At 37.4% G+C, this 26,188-nt stretch overlaps 1 protein-coding gene across 2 annotated transcripts in view; it reads left to right on the plus strand.

The window, feature by feature from the left end:
* Nucleotides 1-26,188, plus strand: part of LOC148651390 (adenylyl cyclase-associated protein 2-like) — a 123,361-nt gene that overhangs the window by 64,976 nt on the left and 32,197 nt on the right. For both annotated transcript variants that reach the window (XM_088601624.1, XM_088601622.1), the window contains 4 exons: nucleotides 5,608-5,751; nucleotides 11,899-11,984; nucleotides 14,386-14,491; nucleotides 19,298-19,478. In XM_088601624.1, coding sequence (XP_088457750.1) covers nucleotides 5,608-5,751; nucleotides 11,899-11,984; nucleotides 14,386-14,491; nucleotides 19,298-19,478 — 517 coding nt within the window. The remainder of the gene's footprint in view (nucleotides 1-5,607; nucleotides 5,752-11,898; nucleotides 11,985-14,385; nucleotides 14,492-19,297; nucleotides 19,479-26,188) is intronic.

The raw sequence follows: 26,188 nt of genomic DNA on the forward strand, positions 1-26,188 counted from the left end.
CTGTGAAACCGGTTTAATTCGTCACAGCCAGCACTCCGGCAGAGAGGGGGTTGTACTCGTAAAGTAGAAGCAGGCGAGATTTCCAGCAAAAGACACCTCCCCCCCCCCCCCCCCCCCCATACTATTCAAATTGTATTACAGCATTGTAATTACACATTGTAATTGTATTACACATTGTACACATGCTTAAAAGAGAAGAGAGAAAACGCAAGCCTTCTTCAGGTGTGAGGGTCTTCTGCTCAGAATGAAACGCTAAAATGTAATGTAGGCTCTGAATGGGTTCAATTATGATTTGGGCTTGATTAAGGTCTGCCTTTCATCTAAAACCCTACTTGAATCCTTTTAAACTAAAAATCAGTGTTAGTGAGTTCTAAATAAAGAGGTATCCAGGTAACAGTGAAACGGGCGGACAGTCTGGGGAGATCGCCCGTTTTCCATGTAAATAGTTCCCTGGTTCCGCACCCCTTGGTGTTTCTCTCGCTCTCTCTCGGGTCACCTGATCATTAGCTCGAAAGATTTCAGTGCTTTGTGTATATTCTAATGGTAGTGGGGGCAGGGTATGTGGGAACAGGTTTGGTTGAAATTGCATTGGAGATCTATGTTCTTCACACCTGAAACATTTTCTCTGAAAGCATTTTCTTCGCAGTTTAGCCGATCTTGTTACAGCATGTTATAGTTTACTATTATTAACCATATTAATTTTAAGTGCTTAATGCCATTTTTTGACCAGGCACGAATATTCTTAAGTCCATATCTTCGCAAGGGAATCAGTGCGAATTGCAATACTAATTAAATGACCGCAGGCACTTTCCACACCCTCTGCCAGCAGGAACATTCCTATTCTTAGCTCAGCAGCTCATTACAAACCGGGTTTTTTTACACAGCGATACAGCTTTGCGTTGTGAATCTGTTTTTCCGTGTTTACAAAGAAAGTGGAATACAGTGATACTACCTGCTATACAGATACATATGTTTTGATATTTAGACCCTTAAATTAATATCATTATTAATAATAATGATTATAATGATAATAATGATAATCGGCCAGTGAAAGCTCTGTTGTCCTTCACATCAATGCCTGAAACATTTTACCGAACCCAGGATTTTACAGAGAGGGAGGAGGCGCGGAGCTCAGCAGTACAGAACGAACATTCTGCTGCCTGGAGCGCTTATGGCAGCAATCGCGTCTGCATTTATAACTTAGTTTTTAAAATTAATCAAGCAATATGAAGCATCTCTTTTTACTTTTAAGTCCCTTAATTATCATTAAGCACAGCTTTCTCACCACTTAGACTACTTTTTGATACCATCCTTAGTCAAACCAGAAACGTGTTGTTCTGTCTAATGACATTACAAGTGGAAAGATTACAGATTTTAATCGTCTTTAATTTTGTTACGTTATACATTTTAGAAATGTTTCATCCATACAAACACCACAAAACTATTTTCTATTGTATTTCTGAATAGTATGTAACACTTAGTTCACTGTTTTAAATACATCTAATTAAGAAAGTTAGGTGTTAGCATAAACTATTAGCAATCAATAATATTAAATTTAGCACTGTAATAAGCTGTTGCACTTTCCCCCGCATCTTGTAAAAATATATTTTCATTGTTCAAATATACATTAAGTCTGACTATCATATAAGTTAAATACAAAACTAAAGAAAAAATAGGGTTAAATATAATTCAAAATATTTTGCTAACAATGTTAACTGTTTATGAATAATAAAATGTATTAACTAAGGAGTAGGATGGCACAGTTGTTAGTATGTTTTTTGTTTTGTTTCTTTTTCATAAATACAACAGTAGTACCTGATGTCTCAGTGGCTTTCAAAATTAAATTATGCATGCAAACCTGTGAACTAGAAAGATAACTAAGATATCCATCCATTTATAATGGTGGCGAAGTGGTTAGCATTGCTATCTTGCAGCACTGGGGTCCTAGGTTCAATTCCTGCCATCCTGTGTGTGTGGGGTTTACATGTTCTCTCTGGGTTACATGGTTTTTCTCCATATGTGTGATATGACTCCCTCTCGCACTCCAAAACATACTGTTAAGTTAATTGGTTTATGGGAAAACTGGCCCTGGTGTGTGTGTGTGTGTGTGTGTGTTTGTGTCTGTCTGTCCTGTGATGGACTGGCGCTATGTCCAGGGTGTATTCTGCCTTGTGTCCGTCGTTACTGGGATAGGCTCCAAATCCTCTGTACTGGATAAAGAGATTAGAAATGGATGGAAGTAAAGGCACTATGTGGATGGAACTATACACAGTGTTAGAAACCCACTATGAAATGGCAGCATCTCACTGAGAATAAAATATTTTATAGTGCTGGCTTAAGGAAACAGCCTTTCCACCTCGTTTGCCCAGCGTAGTTATAGTGGACATAAAAACAAGAGTTCGCTGGCATTATATCCTAGAAGACACAGACCGGCGCCAGACCGGTAAATGCCTGATGAACTAGGGATTGGACAGTTTCCAAGTGCTTGTACAATTGATGGAAATGTTCAAATAAATGTGCAAAAGAAATAAACAAAATAATCATTTATTTCTTTATCATATTGGCTAGCTAATGTCCTCTCTTTGCTAGTTAGTGGCTGTGTTTCTGCGTTGGGTAGCGACGGGTGACTGTTCTCAGGCGGAGATGTAACAGCTTAATTTTCATGTTAAATAATTTTTAAAAATTAAAATTCATTCTATACAGCAATCACATATTTGGGTACTGTTTCATAAAACTTTCATGCTTAAAATGTTTAGGGAGAAATGGAAGACTGGTGTGTATTTTTTCTTTAAACTATCAAGACCAGCCATACACAGTACAGTTTATGTACATACAGTAATGTTTATGTTCCTAAATTAATATCGTTTATGACCTTCAGATGCGTTATGCTCCTCTTCTTTTTATGCTCAGCTACTAAAATTTCCCTTTAGTGGTAAAATTCCATATAAATATTCAAAACTAAGCGGATTAAAATGTGCACAGTAAAGACATTAAATGATTCAATCTTTTCACTACCAACCAATGCACCATGAGTGCCCCTGTCGGTCATTTTGGCCAGCCAATCACTTACCGCGGTGCCCTGCGGGTAGGTTACTGTACCGCGGGTTTTTACCGCTCATTTTGAATGGCTGCATCTGTACACATATCTCTAATTATTACAGAAGTACACTTTCGTTTTAAACATCTGCATCAATTTGACTCATTCACCCACAATTACTTGGAAACCTTTTGCCTGCCCTTTTCAGTTATAGCTTAAGTTGTCACGCGGCACATTGGTGTGATGGTTTTGGCATATGACTTGCATACTGGAGGTTAGGGGTTCGAACCCACCTGTCGCCATGAGTTTTCTTTTAACAAATAAACATTTCTTTGAAAAACTAAAATAGTAAAAATTATCGACACTATATTGAATTTGTTGGTATTTCTAAATATCACAACACATTCAAAGTTTAAAATTTATTAATAACGACTAATAATTTCGAACTGCTTGTATTTTAAAATCGTATTTTGTTTGGGGGATTTGTGACTGTTTTCACAATCTTCAATTCATTAAACGTCTATTTTTGAGACAGGGTGTTCCAGACCTCTGTTTAATTTCTGAAACCCCCTCTGTATTCCATATTTTAACCTTTTCTATGAACACTTGCGCTCGTTATCACAATAAAAAAACTCATACTTTTTAGAATCAGCTAAATAGGGAATATAATATGGAATTGCTTATCTAAAGAAGTTAATATCAATATTAATTTAAGGATCGAAATATATGTATTTCTGTAGCTGGTCGTATTACTATAATCCACTTTCTTTGTAAACAAGTGTTATTTTAAATTTGACTCATTCACGCATGATTACTGTAGAAACATTTTTAAGCTGTTCGTCACAGCTGTGTTTCAGAGCAGCCCGTTGGTACAGCGGGTTTGCCGATAGGGGTTTTATCTAGGTGATCTGAGTTTAATACCTGGTTTGGGCACAAGTTTTTCTTCTAACAAAGACTGTTTTAAAAACTAAAATAGTTAATATTATGCACACTATATTAACATTTCTTGTGTTTTTATATATATATTATAACATATTCAATGTTAAATGATATTAATATTAATGAAATATAAACATGAATGACACAGAGCCTGCAACCTACAGATTTAAAGATTGTGATTTGTGAAAAATTTCACAGCTTTTATTTAAACAATATCTAGTACCTGGTGGCATTTTTAGAAACCTTAGTTTGAATAAAGCGGATCCCAGGTGCAAGTGACTTCATAACGCGAGAAGGCATTATTCTATATTTTTGTGCTTCAATTGAAGCCTTCTGAAGTCTCTCAAAAACATAAAAATGTAACATATTGTGTGGCATGATGGGCAACCAATTCTTTTAATTTGAAAGAAAATAAAATATAGGAAGCAATAACATGTGTGCCTCAGATAGACATTTAATGGTTTTAAAACCCATAAAAACGGGTTTAGTTAAAAACATTAAAGCGGGTGATTTTTTTCCCTTGTGATCGGCATAGAATCTTTGTGTAAGATGTAAGTTTTTTTTAACTTTTTAATTAAACATTTTAAACATTTTAAATTTGTAAACACAACACACATTTCCTACAGATACAGTACAATTACATTCTCCTGTCTTCCCATGGTGTGAAGAAAATTAGCAGGTGGCTGAGAAAATAACGCACCGCCCACTGAGCTCAGTCAGAGAAGAGGCGGTACTGTAAGGAGACAGTTCTGCAGCTTGCAGTGTTTATGGTACTGAGCGTGTCTGCCTTAATAATGAAATGTAACTAATTTATTTTAACTTGAAATGCTTTATTTATCATTAAACATTAAACATAGCTTTACCACTACCATCTACTGTATGTACATTAGGTATATACTATGTACTGTATGAGACCATATGGCTTTAAAGCCACTGCATTACCGTATGTGTGAAATTTTTCACAATTGAAATTTAAAGTTAAATTATTCTGATTAGTCATTGCTGAACTTTGCATTAAGGCACAATATAGATTATCTCAATGTGGATGTAAAACTATTTTTCATATATCAAAGTAAGTAATGTTTTTTTTGTCAAATAGCCCTACCCTCTTTTTTAATTAATTTAATATTTAAAATACTGTAAAACACAGTTTAAAATTAAAAGTCTAAACAATATACAACTTAAATTCTATAATTGGAAAAAGATTGTCCCTCAGCATTGACTGGGATTTGAAACCAGGTGTTTTCTGGCAACAGCCCAAATGCTTCCACGTGTTAAGCTTTCACTGCCCCATCTGGCGGTTTTACAACGTATTCAGTCTGACAACTGAATATTTTTTAAAATGTGCAATGCCCCACAGCACACACTGTAATGTACTGCATTCTGAATGGCTGAATCTGTATCAATCGTCTTTGGCCAGTGAACCACGCTGTGCTATGCTGCGTTACCACTAATGCAGTAATGAGGATTAAAAGTTTCATATGTAATTAAGCCAAATACATTTCTTAAATCTTGCATTCAACAAAAGTCTTGAATGAGAAACAAAGCCAAGAGATTAATTTTATATGGGATGAGAGATAACAACCTGCTGTTTCTTATTTTTAGCCCACTATTTCTTTTTGCTCTTACAGGCAGAACTTGCCACCTTCCTGGAGCCCATCTCAGAAAAGATCCAGGAGATCCAAAACTTCAGGGAAAGGAATCGTGGTAGCAAGCTGTTCAACCATTTGTCAGCTGTCAGTGAAAGTATCCCTGCCCTTGGTTGGATTGCTGTGGTAGGTCTCGGCTTTTAAACATTTCATATCCTGCTATCCTCTTCATTCTTTGGAGGATCATTAGGGTGCCTAGAAGAGCTGATAAAGGCAGGAGGCTAGTCCATTACAGTAAGCCTCACAACTAATATGGGGTTTATAGAAAGCCTACACATCCTTTCCATAGTAACAAATTGGAAAGGAAAACTGAATTTTTTAAGACAACACTCAGGATGAAAACAGATTTGCGGTAAATACATCCTCCATATTGGTTCAACTACAAAAACATCACCAAAAACATTAAAAAAACACGCTGCTGCTCACCATCAGAACAGCCTGTCCATAGACCACTGGAGTCCAGTTTTCAGTAAACTGATGCTCCCACTGCTGACAAGGTTGCAAACACCAACTTGGTGAGGAGTCTAACTTGGGAGATTAAATAAATTGGGAGATCAGATATAGGGAAGAAATAACCATACAAAGACAATGTATGTGTGTACAGCAACTCTTAGTCTTTTCTCAGCAGCACCTCTGGGGCAGAGGCTACATAATTAATGTGCCATCATTGCCCTCAATAGTATCTTAAGGCGGTGTTGTGGTTATTTTTCTTTTCTTTCTAGGTGTCGCGCTTCACCCCACCTAAGCTAGACATCTCCATCGGCCCCCAGTAGTCTTACAAGGCTACACTCAAAGTCCCCTAAGAGGCTTGTGGGTATACAGATACATGTTGAAAGCTCCAGTGGGGCTTCTGTTGCTATGGAGATGCATCAGAAAGGTCCTGTGTGGGACCTTCTGGACCTGGCTCCTTTGGCCTGTCTGGGTCTAAGCCACTGGCTGATGTGGAGTCCTTGTGTCTTCATAGGGGGCCAGCCGGTCCCAGTGCAGCACAGCTACCAGTGACAGTGCCCGAGCCTCACCTGGTAGAGCACATCCAATAGCTGACTAAGCACAGTAAAGGGGCCCTCCCAGGATGGTGAATGACTGACCCTTTTCCCTCTGAGGCTTATAGATCCACACCAGCACCCTAGCAGAAAAGGTCCATCTGGCCTGGTGGACATCACACTTCCTCTTATGCCTGGCTCCTACTTTAGACAGATGTCATAGGGCAAATGTATGTACATTGCCCATGTTTTCCTAGAGGCTGATTAGATACTCTGTAGGAGACCACTTGTTCCAGTAGTAATCCAGGGGCCTACTGAACACCATATTCACTGGGTACACAGTTCCTGCCCCAGCATCAAATCTGCTGGAGTACATTCAATAAACTCTTCACAAGTGTCTGTCCCATTCCTCATGGTGAGTGGCAGTAAGGGGTGATAAACTGTGTAGCAAGTGTCCAATTGAAGCTATCCGTCAGCCCATCACTCTGGGGGTGTCATGGAGCTGTTCAAATCTTATAGATCTCTAAACCTCCCCAAAGACAGCTTACTCGAATTTCCAACCCTGGTCACTATGCAGCTCCTCTGGAAACCTAAACTGCTTAAAATGTTTTCCAGAAGAGCCTCTACACCAGTGACAAGCAAAAAGTGATTCCACAAACGTTTGCTTAGCTCATTTATGCAACTACTTTTTCTAGGATTTGGTAGTTATTTTTCAGAATGTTTTGGCATTTATTATTCTCCTAGAGGTTGTGTGTTACAATGTGTAAATAAAGGTAAATACATTCTAATTTAATCCGTCTTGATTTCAGGCTGTTAGGCCAGAAAATGTGTAACTTTCGAAAGGGTTGTAGACTTTCTATTGGACTGTAGGAGATATTTTACTGCTGAGAGTGGAACAGCTGAACTGCAACAAGGATGGATACATCCTCTGCATTTAGCCTTGTTCTGGAAGTAGTGAATCACTCTACTCTACTCTCGACTAAGTACTCGACTAAGTACTAAAAGATTTTATTAGTAAATATTTAGAATTTTTAGTCAGTGCTTCATAATTTTGTGAAAACCTGGGTATAATAAAATGACAAAATGTGGCAGTCATTAAATCAATTATAAAGATAATTTCATGGCAGTCATTAAATCAATTATAAAGATACTTTCACCTCTAATGTCAGTGATTATCATTTTTACTTCAGTACAGCTTAATAATAGAGTAATAATCAGACCCAAAATTAGACAGCACAAATGTTTATTATTGATAAATAATAGATATTTGTCATGGACCATTGCACATACGTTGGCTAGTTCTATACTATGGAGGTTCCTTCTTGCAAAAAAGTTTGAAAAACCTGCTGTATTAATTAAAACACTACAAAACAGATAACGTTTGAACCAGAAGTGTTTTGAAAATAAAATTATATGAATTTTAAAAATGCTGGATGAATTTACTGAGAAAAACACACAAAACATTTCATCATATTTATTACAGAGTTGTAGTGAAAGCTCATGGAATCTTTACGGGACTGGGAAAAACTCGGAGCAGCAGAGCACAGACATTAACTGAACAGACCTTAGTATTTTCTTAAACTGGTCTGTTTTTATACATTTCTGCTCTGCATTTTTGTATTGCTTACTTAAAAAAATAGCATGGAGCATTATGGCTATAGATAGCATTTTGTTTAGGACAAGGATCCAAAGCAATGTCCAGTTCTGAAGCAGAAGGAATAAACTGGGTGCAAAAGCCAACAGAAGCTCTCTTTATACAGCAAAACAATATCCATCGTCTTAAACCATCATAAAAAGGCAACTTTACCGAGGACTACAGTCATTGCTAACATTTCTAAAACCTACCTCTTTCCCCAGCCACAACAAAATTGAAGAATTTTATTAGTCAATATTGGTTTGTGTAGATAGGAAAGATACATTGTGATTCTAATAGATTAAAAATAAATTTTCTTACACTGGTAAGAAAAAGGTTGTGAACCCCTGTGAAAGATCTCCCTTTAGAGGAGTGGGAGGGGGTCTCCACACAAACCGTAACTGTATCTTCCATGGATAGCAGTGGTAATAACTTCTCTCAGTCGATTCCAGTTGCCCAGGTACGCTCATTAACAGTCTTCTTGTTTACCGGCGTACCAACTCAGAGAACGATAGAGGCTGCGACCCGTTATATCCCGTTATAAGTCCTTTCTGACTTGTAGTGCTTAACAAAAGTGTTATCTCTGAATTGTCTCTTTAAACCTTTGAAACAGGGACCTTTGTAGGGATTTTATTTGCTGACTTCTCTGCTTTCAATACAATACAATCACTGTTGCTTGCACAGAAACTCTCAAAGTACTTCAATCTGAATGGTAACTTGATGAGGTGGATGCTAGACTTCCTAACTAACAGGTCTCAACAGGTCAAATTGGGGAAGTGCTTATCTGACATTCCCTACACATCAATTGGTTCACCACAGGGCTGTGTCTTGTCCCCATGTAATTAGTACATTAGTACACTAATGATTGCATAAGCAAACACACAGATCGACATCTCATTAAGTTTGCTGATGACACAGCCCTGGTCAGTTAACTAAAGGACACAGAATACCATCATGGGCCCATTCTAAATAATTTTACTCACTGGTGCAATGAGTTCTCCCTAAAGTTCAGTTTCTAAAACAAAGGAACTGATTATTGATTTTAGGAAAAACACCACAACCCCTCAACCCACTATAATTGATGGTCGATGTCTATAAATACTTGGGACTGGTCATTGACAAAAACCTAAAATGGGACAAATAATTATAATAATAATAATATTACGCTTACACTTGTATAGCGCTTTTCTGGACACTTCACTCAAATCGCTTTACAGGTAATGGGGATTCCCCTCCACCACCACCAATGTGCAGCATCCACCTGGATGATGCGACAGCAGCCATAGTGCATCAGAATGCTCACCACACATCAGCTATCAGTGGTGAGGAGAGCAGAGTAATGAAGCCAATTCATCAATGGAGATTATTAGGGGGCAATGATTGGTAGGGGCCAATGGGAAGTTTGGCCAGGACGCCGGGGTTACACCCCTGCTCTTTTCGAGAAATGCCCTGGGATTTTTAATGACCACAGAGAGTCAGGACCTCGGTTTTACGTTTCATCCAAAGGACGGCGCCTGTTTACAGTATAGTGTCCCCATCACTATACTGGGGCATTAGGACCCAGAAGAACCATAGGGTGAGTGCCCCCTGCTAGCCTCACTAACACCTCTTCCAGCAGCAACCTTAGCTTTTCCCAGGAGGTCTCCCATCCAGGTACTGACCAGGCTCACACCTGCTTAGCTTCAGTGGGTTGCCAGTTGTGAGTTGCAGGGTGATATAGCTGCTAGCTGTTGTGACACTATAAAAAGGTCAACAGAGACTCTTCTTTCTTAGAAAACGCAGCTACTATAAGGTAAATAAAACTATTCTTACACTTTTCCACACATTATTGATTGAAAGTGTCTTAACATACACTTACACTTAACACTTGTTGGTTTCGCAACATAAGTACCAGTAATTGTAATAAGCTTGGTAAATTACTGAATATAAGTAGCAAAATAATCAGGAATTAAGCATCCTTTACAAACAGAGGGTGACTAAGAAAGCCAAAAGCATCATGGAGTGTGTGTCTCATGCCCTCCATTGCAAATTCACACTCCTCCCATCTTGGAGATGCTTCTGTGCCCCCAGGTGTAAAACCATCAGACTCAGGAAATCTTTCATTCCCACTGCAATTACACTTTTAGAAAATTCCAAATAACTTCCTTGTCTCTTGTTTCTTTTCTCCTGTAACGCTACTGTATTCTCTTCCCTTTTGATGATGTTTATTTGTCGTTGTGTTGTGTGTTTGACTGTGCCGTAAAACAAATTTCCCCTAGGGGACAATAGAGCTTGAATTGAATACTCACAGTCTTACTAAACAATGAGGGTCCGTGAAAAGACAACCTCTGACTGTTTTCGGAACTGCTTTTATAGAGAGCTAAAGTCACCAGGTGCAGCCAATTTAGTGATTTCCCCATGAGAATCTGAAGAATGTGATTCTCCTAAATGAGATGACCCCACCCCTGGGGAATTCACCCGTGTTTCCAACCACAGCTTTGCTACAACCCCCTAGGATTTTTATTAATTTGAAACAACTTTTTCACAGTCTTCCAAAATATTTTAATGGGGTTTAGGTCCAGACTTTGACTAGGCCAATGCAAATGCGAAATTTCTTCTTTGCAGCCATTCTTGTGTAGATCAGCTTGTATGTTCAGGATAGTTATTTTGCTGCTGGACCCACCTTTGGTTCAGCCATTCATGATGGCAAGCAGATCACATCCTGAGTCATCAAAGCAATCTCAAACCACTACCACGCTTTAGAGTTTGATGAGTTTTGTTCATTTGGAAAACTATTTTCACTAAATTTTCACATTTCTCATTGAGGTCAAGGAGTCCAGAGACCATTCTTTCAGAAGCCTTGTGTTTTTCTTCTTGTAATGATATCTGCGTCATGAAGAGTCACATTCACCTAGAAAAGAGTGGTCTGCAGTTAATTGGGTGTTACTCTGTGGTCTTGGCAACTTTCTTAATTTTCTGGTTTGTTCTTTTAGAGATTTTTGTAAGATGACAGCTTCTAGGTAGTGTGGCTATGGTATTGAAATGTCTCCATTTATAGATTGTCAGTGGTTTGTTGGAAACCAAAATCCTTAGAAAAAGTTTCAGACTGATGAACAGTCCTTTCTGATTTCCTTATAATCTAAAAACCTGTATGGTGAAGACCAGTGTCACAATGTTTCTGATCATTATACAAGATGGGGCCTTTTAAACTTGGCCCCCAAGATCGACCAAATTATTTAAGCACCTGATTCTAATTATTTCTTTAATTGAGTGTATGAAACTAGGGGTTCACTTTTTCGTATGTATCTATTGTATGTACCTGTTCCTTAATAACTCACTGTTCAGTTCATACATCATTATAAAGCCTGTTGGATATTTAGACTTAGATTGGTTTTGATCCAAATATTTTTCCCTTACAACTATAAAATTTCCCTAGTTATCTTTGAGTTATCTAGTTATCTATAACTTCCAATACTCTCTGATAAGGATAATATCTTCAAATTTTATATTTTATATAATTTATATTTATATTTATATTTTACCAAAATATTTTAACATGAAAAAATGTATTTGAAACCTCATTCACATTTTTTTAGAGATTATTACTTGTGTAGAATATTATTACTTGTGTAATTACTTTAACTGATCATTTCCTTCTCTAATGTTTTTCTGCTTCAGTCACAGAAACCAGGTCCTTATGTCAAAGAGATGAATGATGCAGCCATTTTTTATACTAACAGGGTGTTAAAGGATTACAAAGACAGGTAAGTCTTCATTTCTTACAGAAGCTTAAGGCTGAGAATTAGTACTTTTTATTTTAGAAAATTACATTTTAAAAGAATAACAATGCTCACCAAAAGTACTTGGTCAATAAGGTAAAAAATGGTATATGTGATTAATATGAAAAATATTCATACACACTATGGTATCCTACAGATCCAGCCATTCAGAATGCGTGGGAGATTCTGCAGTAGTTTGCACTTCAGTGTCTGTGGGATACTGTAGCTTTTTAGAAATATTCAGTTGTGGGACTGCACCACTTTGTAAAACCGGCAGGTGGAGCAGTGAAAGCTTAACTTGGCATGCGGTAGGCATGGTGCATCATACCGCATTACACACATGCAAATTGAAATATAATAGTATCTGGAAGCACCTCATAAAACCGCCAAGTGGAGCTAATAAAGCTTAATGTCTCATGTACAGCATTTGAGCTGTCACCAGAAAACACCTGGGATTCGAAACACCTGGTTTCGAATCCCAGTCACTGCTGAGGGACCATCTCTTTCCAATTAATAATTTAAGTTGTATACTCTTTAGACTTTTAACAATTTTAAACTGTGTATTACCGCATCTTAATCCTTGAACATTAATAAGTCAATATATTTTACAAATGCAAGATTGTTCAGTTGGACAAAAGTACACGACCTTCCACCTTCATCATAAATATTTATTTGCATCAAAGTCTTTAACTTGGTAACTTACATGGGTTCTGGTTTTAACGTGCTTGTTCTAACATTATTAAGCTTATATTCTGTAAAAAGTTATAACGTTTTATCCTTTTCTAAGAATATGTACTGTAGTGAGAACACCACGTGCTTTTACTGTAAAAACATTAAAGTTGTACTGATTTAATACCACTTGATATAAATATTAATATGGAGTCATGTAACCAAGCAGCTAAAATATTTTGGAAACATATTTTGGACATTTTGGAAACATTTTGACATTCGTTTTTTTTAAAGGCTTGTATTGTTCTTATAGTGGTAATGGAGAACATACTGTATAGTATGTTGAAACCAAACCATGACAGTGAAGACATGTTACAGCTTCAAGTAGGCCAGTGACTGTTGTTTACTATGTTGAGACGAGGTTGTGTAACTTTGCGGACATTATTCTGTACGCTGAAGAGTTATAGAGCAGGCATGTCGTGTATCACCTCTTACACTGAGTCCGAACCCAGCTGTCGCCATTAGTTTTCTTTTAACAAATAAACATTTCTTTGAAAAACTAAAATAGTAAATATTATCGACACTATTGAATTTGTTGATATTTCTGAATATCACAACACATTCAAGGTTAAGTGAGTTAAGTGATTAACCATTTCTATGAATACTTGTGCCCATTATCGCAGTAAAAGAAACACATACTTTTTAGAATTTGATTAATAGGGAATATAATATGGAATTGCTTATCTAAAGAAATTATTAACGATATTAATTTAAGGATCTAAATATATTTATATAGCTGGTAGTATTACTGTAATCCGCTTTCTTTGTAAACACGTTTTATTTTTAATTTTGCTCATTTTGCTCATTCACGCATGATGAAGTATTATGACCACTATATGAACTATATTAATGATATGTTTTTTTGTTATATATATATATTATCACATATTCAATGTAATAATTGAGATGGTTTGCCAGACCTTTGCTTCAGTGTGTTATCGGAATGTACTCACTTTAATTTTTTCTTCAGGATTTAAAAAATCCTCTTGGTCTTTTGTTTACATTGTTCACATGTTGTTGGTCATTGTTACACTGCATGGCAAAGCACCTCCTAATAAGTATGGAAGAATTTTGTACATTAGTGGGACAAAATGTTTCTGTACACTTCAGAATTCATTCTGTTGCCATTATTATCTACATAATCAAATAAGAGATTTGAGTGTGTTTTATGTTAGCTATTATTGTGTTTCATTACTGTGTCAGAGGCAGACTGGCATAACCCAAGTCGAGCCAGTACTGCTATATGTATTTAATGAGTGTATGAGATGCATCCTGGTGGTGCAGGGCTGAGAATGTGTGAGAAACAGTTGGCTGAACCCAGGTGTAGCCAGTAGCTGCTAGTTGTGTTTGAGTGTGTGACACAGCCTGGTGGTGTGGTGTGGCATTGAGGTGCCAGTAGCTATATGCTGACAGGAATTTGAGGAGCATACTAGCAGGACATGAGCTTCTAGTGGAGTTACAGCAAGGACCATTGCATTTTCTATGTTCTTTAGTATAATAATAATAATAAGTATAGCAATAGAATTAGATATTTCAAAGTTGAGGTTCACAGAAAGATACAGCTAACACCATAATAGTCAGTACTTCCCATTTTACCTTAATTTCGTTCTTCCCAAGGCTCCTATCATAATTCCAGTGTTTGTTTTCTGCTTCACAGTGATAAGCGACATGTAGACTGGGTAAAGTCATATCTGAATATCTGGACAGAGCTGCAAGCCTACATCAAAGAGCACCACACTACAGGGGTGGCTTGGAGCAAGAGTGTGAGTACTGTACTGTTTTTGTACCAACAGGATATACTGAGCTGCTGAGAAGCTCAGGTCTCATGTTTTTGCCTTCACACAGTGTCTTCTGTTGCAGCTACTGGTATATGCTAAAGCTCTATAATGCATTCTCAGAAAAAAAACATTGATAAGAAAAGTTTAAACTTCTCTGAAGTGTAAAGAAAAGCATTAATGTGTGTAAGTTTTAAAAAAGTTTCCTTGTTTTGCATTTTTGTTACAATGTAATTATAAATATATTGTCAGAGGCACAATTGATGCATTTAAAGACTATTTGGAACAGTATGTAATGTTTTAAAATGCTTACTTATTATATAATAATATAAGAAGTGTAATAATAATGTATAATGTATCATAATAGAAAAAATTCACATAGATACAGTGAACAATAAAACACAGATTATATGAAAACAGGGCAAGTTGTTTACTCAGACATTTGAGTTGGAAATGTAGATGTAAGCTCCATATTGTACATTACCATACATTTAAGAATAGTGTTTGTTAGAATAGTATCTCAAACTGTATCTTAAAATATTAATTTCCACAGTGCAGGCATTTAGGAAAATGTATATTTTTTAATTGAGAACTTTAGAAAGCAGAGAATAAAGCTAAGAGGTAAATGCTCAAATTGGGATGACATTATTTGAGGAATATCACAGGGATCTGTATGGGAATTGCTATGTTTTGTATTTTATTGAGTTTCTGATAAAGTAAACTAGTCATACTTGCAGATGAAAACAAAACAGCAGGATAGACCAACATTTTTTGAAGCAACAGATTAAATTCTCTTAATTTTTGTTTAAGATGTAGAATTCAAGATGGAGCAATCACTCCACAGATTTGATATTGGCAAGTCTAAGCTTAAGCAGGTACAAAAAACAAACTACAAACACAAATTGGGAATTCTAAAATGCATGAGGCTAAAAATTATGTTGAAACATCATTAACTCCTGTGGAAAATGTAAGAAAGGAATAAAAAGACCATTTTAAGATATATAGTTGAATTACAGTGTTGCCAAACCGTGTACAATCAACACAACATCTACAGACAAATATAGGACAAACTCATCACTCAATTTCACTTTGTGTCACAGCGCCGTGGAGCGCATTGAATCTTAACACCCTCAGTAATCTTAACACAATATTTGTTGGGCACACCCTGCTTGAACTCTCAAGTGGGTGCAAAACAAAGTTAATAACTTGTTTCTTAAAAAGATTTCAGATTTGGTTTAGAATTTGTACTTATGGTAACTATTAATACAATGTTGAATATAATTGCAATTGTACTGTTTTTCGCCTAATAATGCAAGTCATACTTACAAGACATGTATTGTACCAGTAATGGCTGTGTGGGTGGGTGTAAAGTATTACTACACAAATTCCGTCTTATACTAAAATATTCAGGTATGGTACACAATACTTTTTTTCTCCCAATTAGGGCTTTTGATACTCCTCTTGTGTATGGCAGACAGCACATATTCACCCAGCTAAGTAAGTAGCATAAATCTTTGTTGTTGTGGCAAGAGGTTACTTTCCAAAAGTATTTTACATGCAAACATAATTGCCACTTTTGCTAACAATTGTAATATTTACATTATCAATGAAATATTTTATGTACTTAGCTTAGTATAATGTAACCTTAATATAGGGTACATTTTACCCTCTTAACTATCTCCAAATGAATAAAAAGGCAGTTTATCTTTGTAAGAGAAATGTGTTTCTTGTACTTAGTTGGTTGCCCTGGTTTTCAGAAACAACAAATTTTACAGCCTCTGAGAGGAGTATCAGAAATACATTATTAGGAAAGCATACGCACCAGATTTGCTTAGATATGCCACGTTTTTGGCAAGTGGCTGCAAAGTTCTGCACTCTAGTTGTCAAATAGCAACACTTCCAGATCTTGGGATTACTGTTTTATGCTGGTGTCCCTGCCACTCCAAATATAAATCCTGGCTACATCAGTACTGACAGCTGCCTCTTTCATTGATGTTGTTGCTTAAATTAGCATTCAAACAAAATATAAATTGTTTAATGTGTATGTAAACCTGAAAAGACCACATTCACGTCACAACAGGCTGCACAATAAACTATTTTTTGTGTATCCTGCTGAGTAAAACAGCTCTATGTGAAACAGCCCCCGTGTTTCATGTTTGCTGCACTGTACTCTATGTGCTATTTATATTATTTATATTAATTTAATATTTAACATACAGTGATACATAAAATTAATAAAATTGTAAATGTAGGATATTATTTTTGTATTATTAGAAAAAGAGTCTATATTATCCCCAAGGATCAAACTGTTGAAAGTACAACTTGCATATTGGCTAAAATTGAACCCAAACCTTCCACATGACAGACAAAAATTCTTGAACCACCTCTGCTTGGATGACATGAATTAAAAACTACAAGCATTACTTTTTTCATTACACTGAAAGAAAGCATTAAACAGTATGTATTGTTACAGCTTTAGGTGTTAGATAAAGTTTTTGACACCTGGCACTTCTATCTTCAAAGCAGAGAGAATGTTTGCTGAAATGTGGGGGGTCCCTTGAGCAGAAACAATTATAAAGTTTACCTTGACATACCTAGCTAAACTGTGGATTAATGACTGTCAACGAGCTTTACAGAAACACACCCTATAAGATCACATTAAGTGCACAGGGGAAAAAAAGAAGCAGGAACAACGAGAAACAAGGAAGTAGAGGAGAAACAAGATCAGAGATGAGCCAAGAGGAGTTGGAACTTGAAGCTTGCAGCAGGCAAGAGCCCCAACTTCATGATCATCCAGACAAAAGCTTGCTAGGAGAGCTTGCTTAGCTGTGTTTTCAGGGAACATGCATTTCCTGAGTAAAAGATACCTCAGTTAGAGACATCTTTCCTGCTTATTGTGCATTTTAGAACGAGAAAATAGGCTACATATTTATTTTATGGCAGCCAGGGTACAGAGAGAGAGAGAGAGATTTAACTGCAGGTTGATTTGAATTTAGTTTTGTGCTTATGGAGAATCCAAACATGGAGCATGCCATTGACATCTTCTACTGTATAAACCCATTTGAGACGTTCATTTAGCATGTCTGTCATCTACTGTTATTCCCAATGTGGAAACTAAAGTATAGTTTCCCTGTAATGACTACTCTTAATGTATTTTTTCAGCTTGTACCAAGGTGCAGAATACAGTATTCTTTTTTGTATTTGAATCTCCAAGCCTATAAAAGGCTATAAAAAGCCTATAAAAGCCTTTATGCATACTGTAGGACACTCTCCTACTTTGATGTTTAATATTTCCATTAAACTAAGGCTTTAATAGCATTAATCTTCATTGTTTTAAAAAATTAATTCATTTTGAGTCATTAGCATTGTGTTATTGAAATATGACCAGTCTTTAACCATTGATTATGTATCTGTTCCTAGCTAACTGCTTGTAAGCCTTCCTCATTTCTTTGTAGTTTTTAAAATTGTTAACCTTATTTTTAGACTGTTTTTAAAATTTAAGTGTATATTTAACAATACTGTGTTACTATCCCTTTTCTTCCAGTGCACCTGTTCTGTTGATGTTTGTTAATACGTTAATACGCCATGTCATTTTTAGCCATATCAGTTTTGGCTTCTGAATTTCCATAATGATACATGTGTTGAATGTTGAAATATCTTTATAATATACCATCATTTTTGCTACATAGTTTCCTGATTTTAAGAACTTGCACCCATGGCTGTGTTAGATGATGTGTAGCAACTGTTGCTAAATCCCTTAAATTATATTTTCCACTTAAGTCATACAAGTTCTAAACTGTACCCACCTGTTTCAATTCTCTAGCTATAAGGTTATTTTTAACTTATATTTCCATGCTACCACTTCTCTCCTGGGAAAAACTAAGGTTGCTGCTGGCAGAGGTGCTAGTGGGACCAGCAGGGGGTGCTCACCCTGTGGTCCATGTGGGTCCTAATCCCCCATTATAGTGACGGGGACACTATCCTGTAAACAGGTGCCGTCTTTCAGATGAGACGTAAAACCGAGGTTCTGACTCTCTGTGGTCATTAAAAATCCCAGGGCGTTTCTCGAAAAGAGTAGGGGTGTAACCCTGGCGTCCTGGCCAAATTTCCCATTAGCCCTTACCTCCTAATAATCCCCATCTATGAATTGGCTTCATTACTCTGTTCTCCTCCCCACTGATGTGTGGTGAGCATTCTGGCGCACTATGGCTGCCGTCGCATCATCCAGGTGGATGCTGTACATTGGTGGTGGGGGGGGGGGGAGTCCCCATTACCTGTAAAGCGCTTTGAGTTGAGTGTCCAGAAAAGCACTATATAAGTGTAGGCAATTATTAATTACTACTGTCGGTGTTACGTTATGTTCCGCTGGGGTGTGCGCACTGTAAATTGGTGAATTATCCGGCACTCATTCTGAATGGCTGGATCTGTAAGTGAAAATGACAGTATATCAAACAATTGCTGTTTTTCCATTGGCAGAAACCCAGTTGGTTGCATAAATGTAAGCAAACACAGCTGAAAGGGGAGTTCTGACATTGAGACATTTGTGAAAATGTCAGTTGTTGAAGCACTGTCTCACTTATTTAAGAGCTGCTGGTACATAATGGCTATCATGTGTAAACACAATGGGTGTAGCATTTCAGTGGTAGATGAAGTGGATCTCTTCCTGTATTTGCTTTTAGACTTGGGAGGGAAAGTGCTATATAAATGCATTATCATCATTGGTACCATGTTGAACTACATGGTATCAAACAGTGATAATGAGTTGAACTATATTCTCTTTCAAATCCTCTCCAGGGCCCATTGGTCTCTGAATTTTCATCTGCTGGGTTTCCTGCTGGAGGGCAGTGTCCACCCCCCCCTCCTCCTCCTCCTGGACCTCCTCCTGTCCAGGAAAATGAAGTTCCTAAGACAGACTCATCAGCACTCCACTCTGCTCTCTTTGCCCAGCTCAACCAAGGAGAAACTATCACCAAAGGTAACCAAAGCGCAAGTCAATGAGAGAAGAGAAAGATTCTTCAAAAGCTTTTGTGGCATACTGAGTAACTAAACCAGTAAAGACACTTGCCCAGGCCTAGGTTAAACTCTATGATTATGAGGTCAATCCTAGGACATATCTATACACAGCTCTGAGTGGGATTCTCCAAGTGGGTTGATCAGTGTTTTGTTTTATTTTCCTCAGCAGAAAGAACATTTTCTTTAAAAAATAATTCTTAATTGTGAAATATCTATTCTCCACTGTATGGCTTGATAATTTACTTGAGTCAGTTCATACAGTAAACTTCTGATTTTAAATTAAAAGCTAAGCCACAAACAGCTGTTTCACCTTTATTAGGGCTCATTAGTGTAGCAACTGACTTTAAACAGTGAAATGGTTGTATAGGTGTTATGACTCAGCAAGGAGCTGCAGACATCGGTGGAGGAGTACAGGCTTAAACACTGACATTAGGGGTTGTAATATGGCTGTGTTGCAGGGGGCTGTAGTGGGTATTAGCTGGAACCCAAGTGCTAAAAAATCTGTAAATCAAACCTTTGTTGAGTTAGTACAAAATAAATAAACAGATGCATGGTCTTTAAAAAGGCTTTAAGCAGCTAAAATATCACAGGTGGACATTTCGGAAACATTTTGACATCCATTAAAAAACTTTTATTGTCCTTGTAGTGGTAATGGACAAAGCACTGCGCCCAATGGTTCAAAGCGAGTTCAGAGTATTACTTTCAGTTTGTTTCTTATATAGTGAATACATAAAAATAGTCCACTATTATAGCTTGTTGTTGGCTCTGGCATGAATTTGTGTATCTGGATAAATTAAGTGATACAGTAGTATTGTGATTAGGGATTTCTTTGCAAAATTCTTTAAGTTAAACAAAGGAAGGAAGAAGGGTTATATTTACAATTTTCACTCCGAGATTCTGACTGATTTAATTCCAATCATTTAGCTGAAACGGATAAAGAAATCATAAAGTAGTTATACTGTATGTATTGGAAGGCGCTGTGTTTTGTTTCCAGACACTCTGACTCAAACCTGTGTTGTACAGTGATATACAGTAGACGTGGGTAATGTCATCCCCATCAAACAATGTGCAAATCCTGCGAAACTAGAAATTAGACACAAGAAGAGTATTATTGGACAATTTTGTGTGGCTCTGGCGGAATTTCTTTGTAAACTGAAGAGTTATAGAGGAGACACATTGTGTATCGCCTCTTTTTATACTTGTAAGAACATTCCAGTGTTAATGCAACACGGAAGATATTATTAATAACCTTTTAAATCTGAAGCTGTTAACTCTACTTCACACCTGCATGTCAAGATCACAGTTTCAAAATAAAAAAAAACATCAAACCTTTGATTGGATGAAAACGTCATGATTGTTTCACAAGGATGTGAAACGTGACAAATTTGTTACAGTTACTATCAGGAGAAAAAAAGGTTATTTTTTATTTATTTGTGGCTGCTGCAGTGGCTTGCAATGGCCTGATAGTTAACACTTCAAAATTGCTTTATCAGTCTGTCCGTGGAGGGAAGGGGGGAACTCTCCTTCACAGCTGACACTTCCCATACGCTTAAGTGAAAACTTAATAAAAACGCCAATGTAAACATCATATTTACAATTTGTGGGAAATAAAAATGTAAAGTTCTTGATCTTGTTTATATTAAAGTTATATCACTGGGCAGTGGTGGACGGTGCGCTATTTTGTCAGTAACTGGCTGTAATCATAGCCGGCCCAGGGACGCCAAATATGTAACGTTGCCATAGCCAAAATGTAATGTAGTGGCTCTCTGAAGGCACCAGTTCTGTAGGGTTTGGGCATTTACTGTGACAATTATTAATTGTAGCAGTAAATCACAAAATTGATTCTTTTGATGGCTTTAGAATCCAACCATGCGACATAACTCAAACAACGCACACACACAGGTACTAATACACGAGGATACATTTATTAATACATAGAATATGCATATAAACCTAACAGATCTTATCGAGAGGGTTATCAGAATACAAAAGATATATATTCAGTCAGTTACAAAGTGTTACACATATCAGGAGGACATACGTTCAGTATATCATTCATTAAGACCGTTTCATAAATGAACTTGGTTATAACTTCTACATTAGGTACTCAAAACAAGTACATAACTCTTAGGAATTAAGTTGATATCAACTGGTTGGGATAACAATTGAATTCTCGAGCTGTAATGCATTGAAGTTGAATACTCATCCAATCTCTGGGGATTCAGATCTCCTGCGGGCACAAAGAAACAGTTGCAGGCTGTTGCTGTCCAATCCGCGCTCTCTGGCTCGGTGCCAGGCTGTGCTGTGCGGCTTGCGATGGTGCGCTGCAGATGTTCACTGACCGGCTAGTTAGTGTTGGCTTTAACTAGCAAAGTTTGTGCACAGGAGAAAAGATGACTGTGGGTCCCAGCAAGTCAGGAAGAGGACCGGTTCGTTCCTGATGAAGAGCTAGTTCTGAATAGTGATTCAGCTGTCCACAGTTCTGACCTGTTCACGAGGCCTGCTGCTGGTGCTAGCCTCGGGTGGATCCTCTGGTTACTCTCTGGCAACCTCCGCTCTAGACTTAGAACAAAGGAAAGTTCTGGCACTCGGACACACTGGCCATTCCGTGGTTGTCCGGGCTGAGTCTCAGGATGGTCAGGAGGCGCTCTGCGAGAATGTCCTACCCTTGGGAGCCTTCTGCTCCTGGGCCGTCCTGCCCTGGAATTCTCCTTTGAATTCCCTTTAGAATAGTCCACAGAATTCCACTGAATCTTACTGAATCTTCCTTCTGAATCTTACTGAATCTCTCAGGCTCTCTGTGTTGCCTGTTTTTACCTGGAGGAACTTCAGCTCATTGATTGGCTGAAAGTTCCATGGGCATCAGAGCCCCACGTGGGTTACTCGGCCCTACCAGTCCCTGATTGGTTGATCAAGGTGAGATATGAGTCACTTACTCCTGACACTTAGGAATGCAGTCCAGATGTCCATCTGGCACTCCCTAGACAGATAGGCGCCAATGGATGACCATTGATCATGATAGCCAGGCTTAGCTAAGTGCATCCCCCTTTGGGAGCTGTCCTTATCTGAGGAAACCTTAAATCAGCCTGCATGAATAGTTTCTCTGTGGCTGCACCACAGAGATGAACAGAGATGGGGCCTCTTTGGGAAAGCTCAGAACACTTAATTCTTTCTTATTAATAAGCCTCGCCGCTACATGGCTAATGTGCTTAACACCAGTAGAAAACAATATTTTATTTCTGTACAGAAATTTGTTGCGTTTACAAAATTAAAGTGTTTCAAATTTTTATTTAAGAAGTAAAAAGAACTTACAGCTTACACAAAGACTCAAACTACAATATGGATAGAAAAATGAGTGTTAAGAAAAAAACAGGACATTTGATTGCTGGTTGCCTTATATTTATTTTAAAAAAATGAAATAAAAAATAAGATACAATGACATGTTCCTCCCTAAGTCAAACATTGCGTGATTTTAAAACCTGTAAAAAATGGTTTAGATAGCAGAAAGTCACCTTATAATAATAATAATAATAATAATTGCTTACACTTATATACAGATGCAGCCATTCAAAATGCACGGTACAAACCCACAGTACGGGAAAGCCACCGCAGGGCGGTAAGTGATTGGCTGGCCAAAATGACCAACAGGGGCACTCGTGGTGCATTGGTCGGTAGTGAAAAGATTTAATCATTTAATCTCTTTACTGTGCACATTTTAATCCACTTAGTATTGAATATTTATATGAACTTTTACCACTAAAGGGAAATTTTAGTAGCTGAGCATAAAAAGAAGAGGAGCATAACGCATCTGAAGGTCATAAACGGTATTAATTTAGGAACATAAACATTACTGTATGTAAACTGTACTGTGTATGGCTGGTCTTGGTAGTTTAAAGAAAAAATACACACCAGTCTTCCATTTCTCCCTAAACATTTTAAGCATCGCAGTCTTTAACTAACGTGAAATAACATGTGTATAAAAAGTGGTAGTTTTAAGCTTTTCTGTGAATACGCTCGATACCGGAGTCAACAAGCATACTTTTAGAATTTGATTAATAGGGAATATAATGTGGAACTGCGTATCTAAAGAAATTAAAAACGATGGGTAAAATTCCATATAAATATTCAATACTTAAACGGGCACAGTAAAGACATTTAATATACATATACATACTGTATACAGTACAGTACACATGTTCATAAATCAATATCTTCTATGAGCATGTGAAAGGCATTGTGAATGTGGACCAGGGCAATACTTTGAGTTTACAGCTTGTCCAAGGTCATTCATTATACTGTAAATACTATTAGTAATATCTTCGGTAAAGACTTTGATGGCGACAGCTCAAACATGCTCCCCCCCTCCCTCTCTCGATTCATTTCAATTTAAGGTGCTTTATTAGCATGACAGATGGGTACAATCAGTTTTTGGTATTTACTTTGTAATCTGTATTGCTTTGAGATGCCACTTTTAAAGGTGATATATAAAATCAAGGCTTTAACTTGCTTTAACTCCGCAAGTCTGAGTTCTTGTGTCCGTCCTATCCGAGCCCGAAAGTATTACAATATGTATCTTTATAGCAGGTGGTGTACAGCTTTTTAGTATAGATTACACTTTTCTAAAATGTATTTAAAAAATAAAAACGATTACAATCTAATCTTTCCACGTTTGATCCCAAGATCCCAAGAAAAATAAATCTAAACGGGGAGAAACCTATGCTGAAAGTTTATTAAGATACTTAGAAGACAAAGATATCAATTTATGTTGCATTTGTCTGATTGTGAATCAAAAAACACATATATTTAAACACGTGTTTGCGATTTAAATCAAAACGTGATTTAAATCAATATAAATGTTTATATTGTAACGCATAGGTGACTATTCATTGTTATTAAAATGACTTAAATTCGATCATGTTGTGATATTTAGAAATATAAAAGTCAATTAATTGTCCATAATATTGCTAATCTATTTTTTCAAAAAAATGTCACAGTACACGAATATAATCATATCATTATTAATTTCTTGAGATACGCGATTCCATATTATATTGGCAGAAAAGCTAAAAACTACCACTTTTTTACACGCTATTTCACAAGTTAGTTAAAGACTTCGATGCTTAAAATGTTTAGGGAGAAATTGAATTTTTTCTTTAAAGTACCGATTCCTGGAATCTGACTGGCTGACACCCTTCTGAAGTGGTTCCATAAAATCTGGTATACGGAAAAGAAAGCGTTGATTTTATGAAAAATCAATTATGAAATTATGAAACGCTCTGTTAAAAGCAAGGGAGTTTTTATGTCCGTTGCAGTAAAAGAAAATGCCTGACAAAGTAGGGCTTGGAGAGATTCCAGGTGCTTGTACAAATGTGCTAAAGAAATTAGCAAAAAAAGTCATTCCTTTATCATTCCTTTATCAGATTGGCTAGCTAATGTCCTGTTTTTCAAAGAAAAATCTAAAAGTATTTTAGTTTAAAATGACGGTTAGAAAGAATGTGGACCAGCGTAATACTTTAAGTTTACAGCTTGTCCAAAGTCATTCATTATCAATACTATCAGTAATATCTTCGGTAAAGGCTTTGATGCATAAATATTTCTGATAAAGGTAGGTTGTGTACTTTTGTCCAACTGAGCAATCTTGCTTTCATAAAATATACCAACTTTCTAATGACTGATGATTAACATGCTGTAATACACAGTTTAAATTTAAAAGCTCAAATGCTGTACATGAGAGGTTAAACTTTATTGGCTCCTCCTGGCGGTTTTACAAGGTGATTCCGGATACTTTCCGGCATGATGTCAAATGCCATGTTATACCGCGTGATAATGCGTTTTGATGCGACACGCCCACCGGGGTATACCGCGAAATACCCCACCCATTTTGAATGGCTGCATCTGTATAGCGTTTTTCTGGACACTCCACTCAAAGCGCTTTACAGGTAATGGGGACTCCCCTCCACCACCACCAATGTGCAGCATCCACCTGGATGATGCGACGGCAGCCATAGTGTGCCAGAACGCTCACCACACATCAGCTATCAGTGCGGAGGAGAGCAGAGAGTAATGTAGCTAATTCATAGATGGGGATTATTAGGAGGCCATGACTGGTAAGGGCCAATGGAAAATTTTGCCAGGACGGCGGGGTTACACCCCTACTCTTTTCGAGAAACACCCTGGGATTTTTAATGACCACAGAGAGTCAGAACCTCGGTTTTACGTCTCATCCGGAGACGGCGCCTGTTTACAGTATAGTGTCCCTGTCACTACACTGGGGCATTAGGACCCACATAGACCGCAGGGTGAGCGCCCCCTGCTGGCCCCACTAACACCTCTTCCAGCAGCAACCTTAGTTTTTCCCAGGAGGTCTCTCATCCAGGTACTGACCAGGCTCACACCTGCTTAGCTTCAGTGGGTTGTCAGTTGTGAGTTGCAGGGTGATATAGCTGTGGCTCTGTTAAGCAGTTAGTGTTAACACAAGACCACCTTTGAATGAGTTTTAATCAACTTTGTCAGTGATAAAAATGACTGCGGGCACTTTTCCTTCCCCCCAGGTTGTTTAAAATAAACTCACTCTTAATGGGCTAATCAGCAGTGCATCAGCTGGTCAGGTGACTGAGGGTGGCACATTATTTCCCACTGCATTCCAGGGAATGTAGTTTTGACAAGAACCTC

This window comes from Lepisosteus platostomus, chromosome 12 (assembly GCF_059453375.1).
Source record: "Lepisosteus platostomus isolate fLepPlt1 chromosome 12, fLepPlt1.hap1, whole genome shotgun sequence".
NCBI classification, from domain to species: Eukaryota; Metazoa; Chordata; class Actinopteri; order Semionotiformes; family Lepisosteidae; genus Lepisosteus; species Lepisosteus platostomus.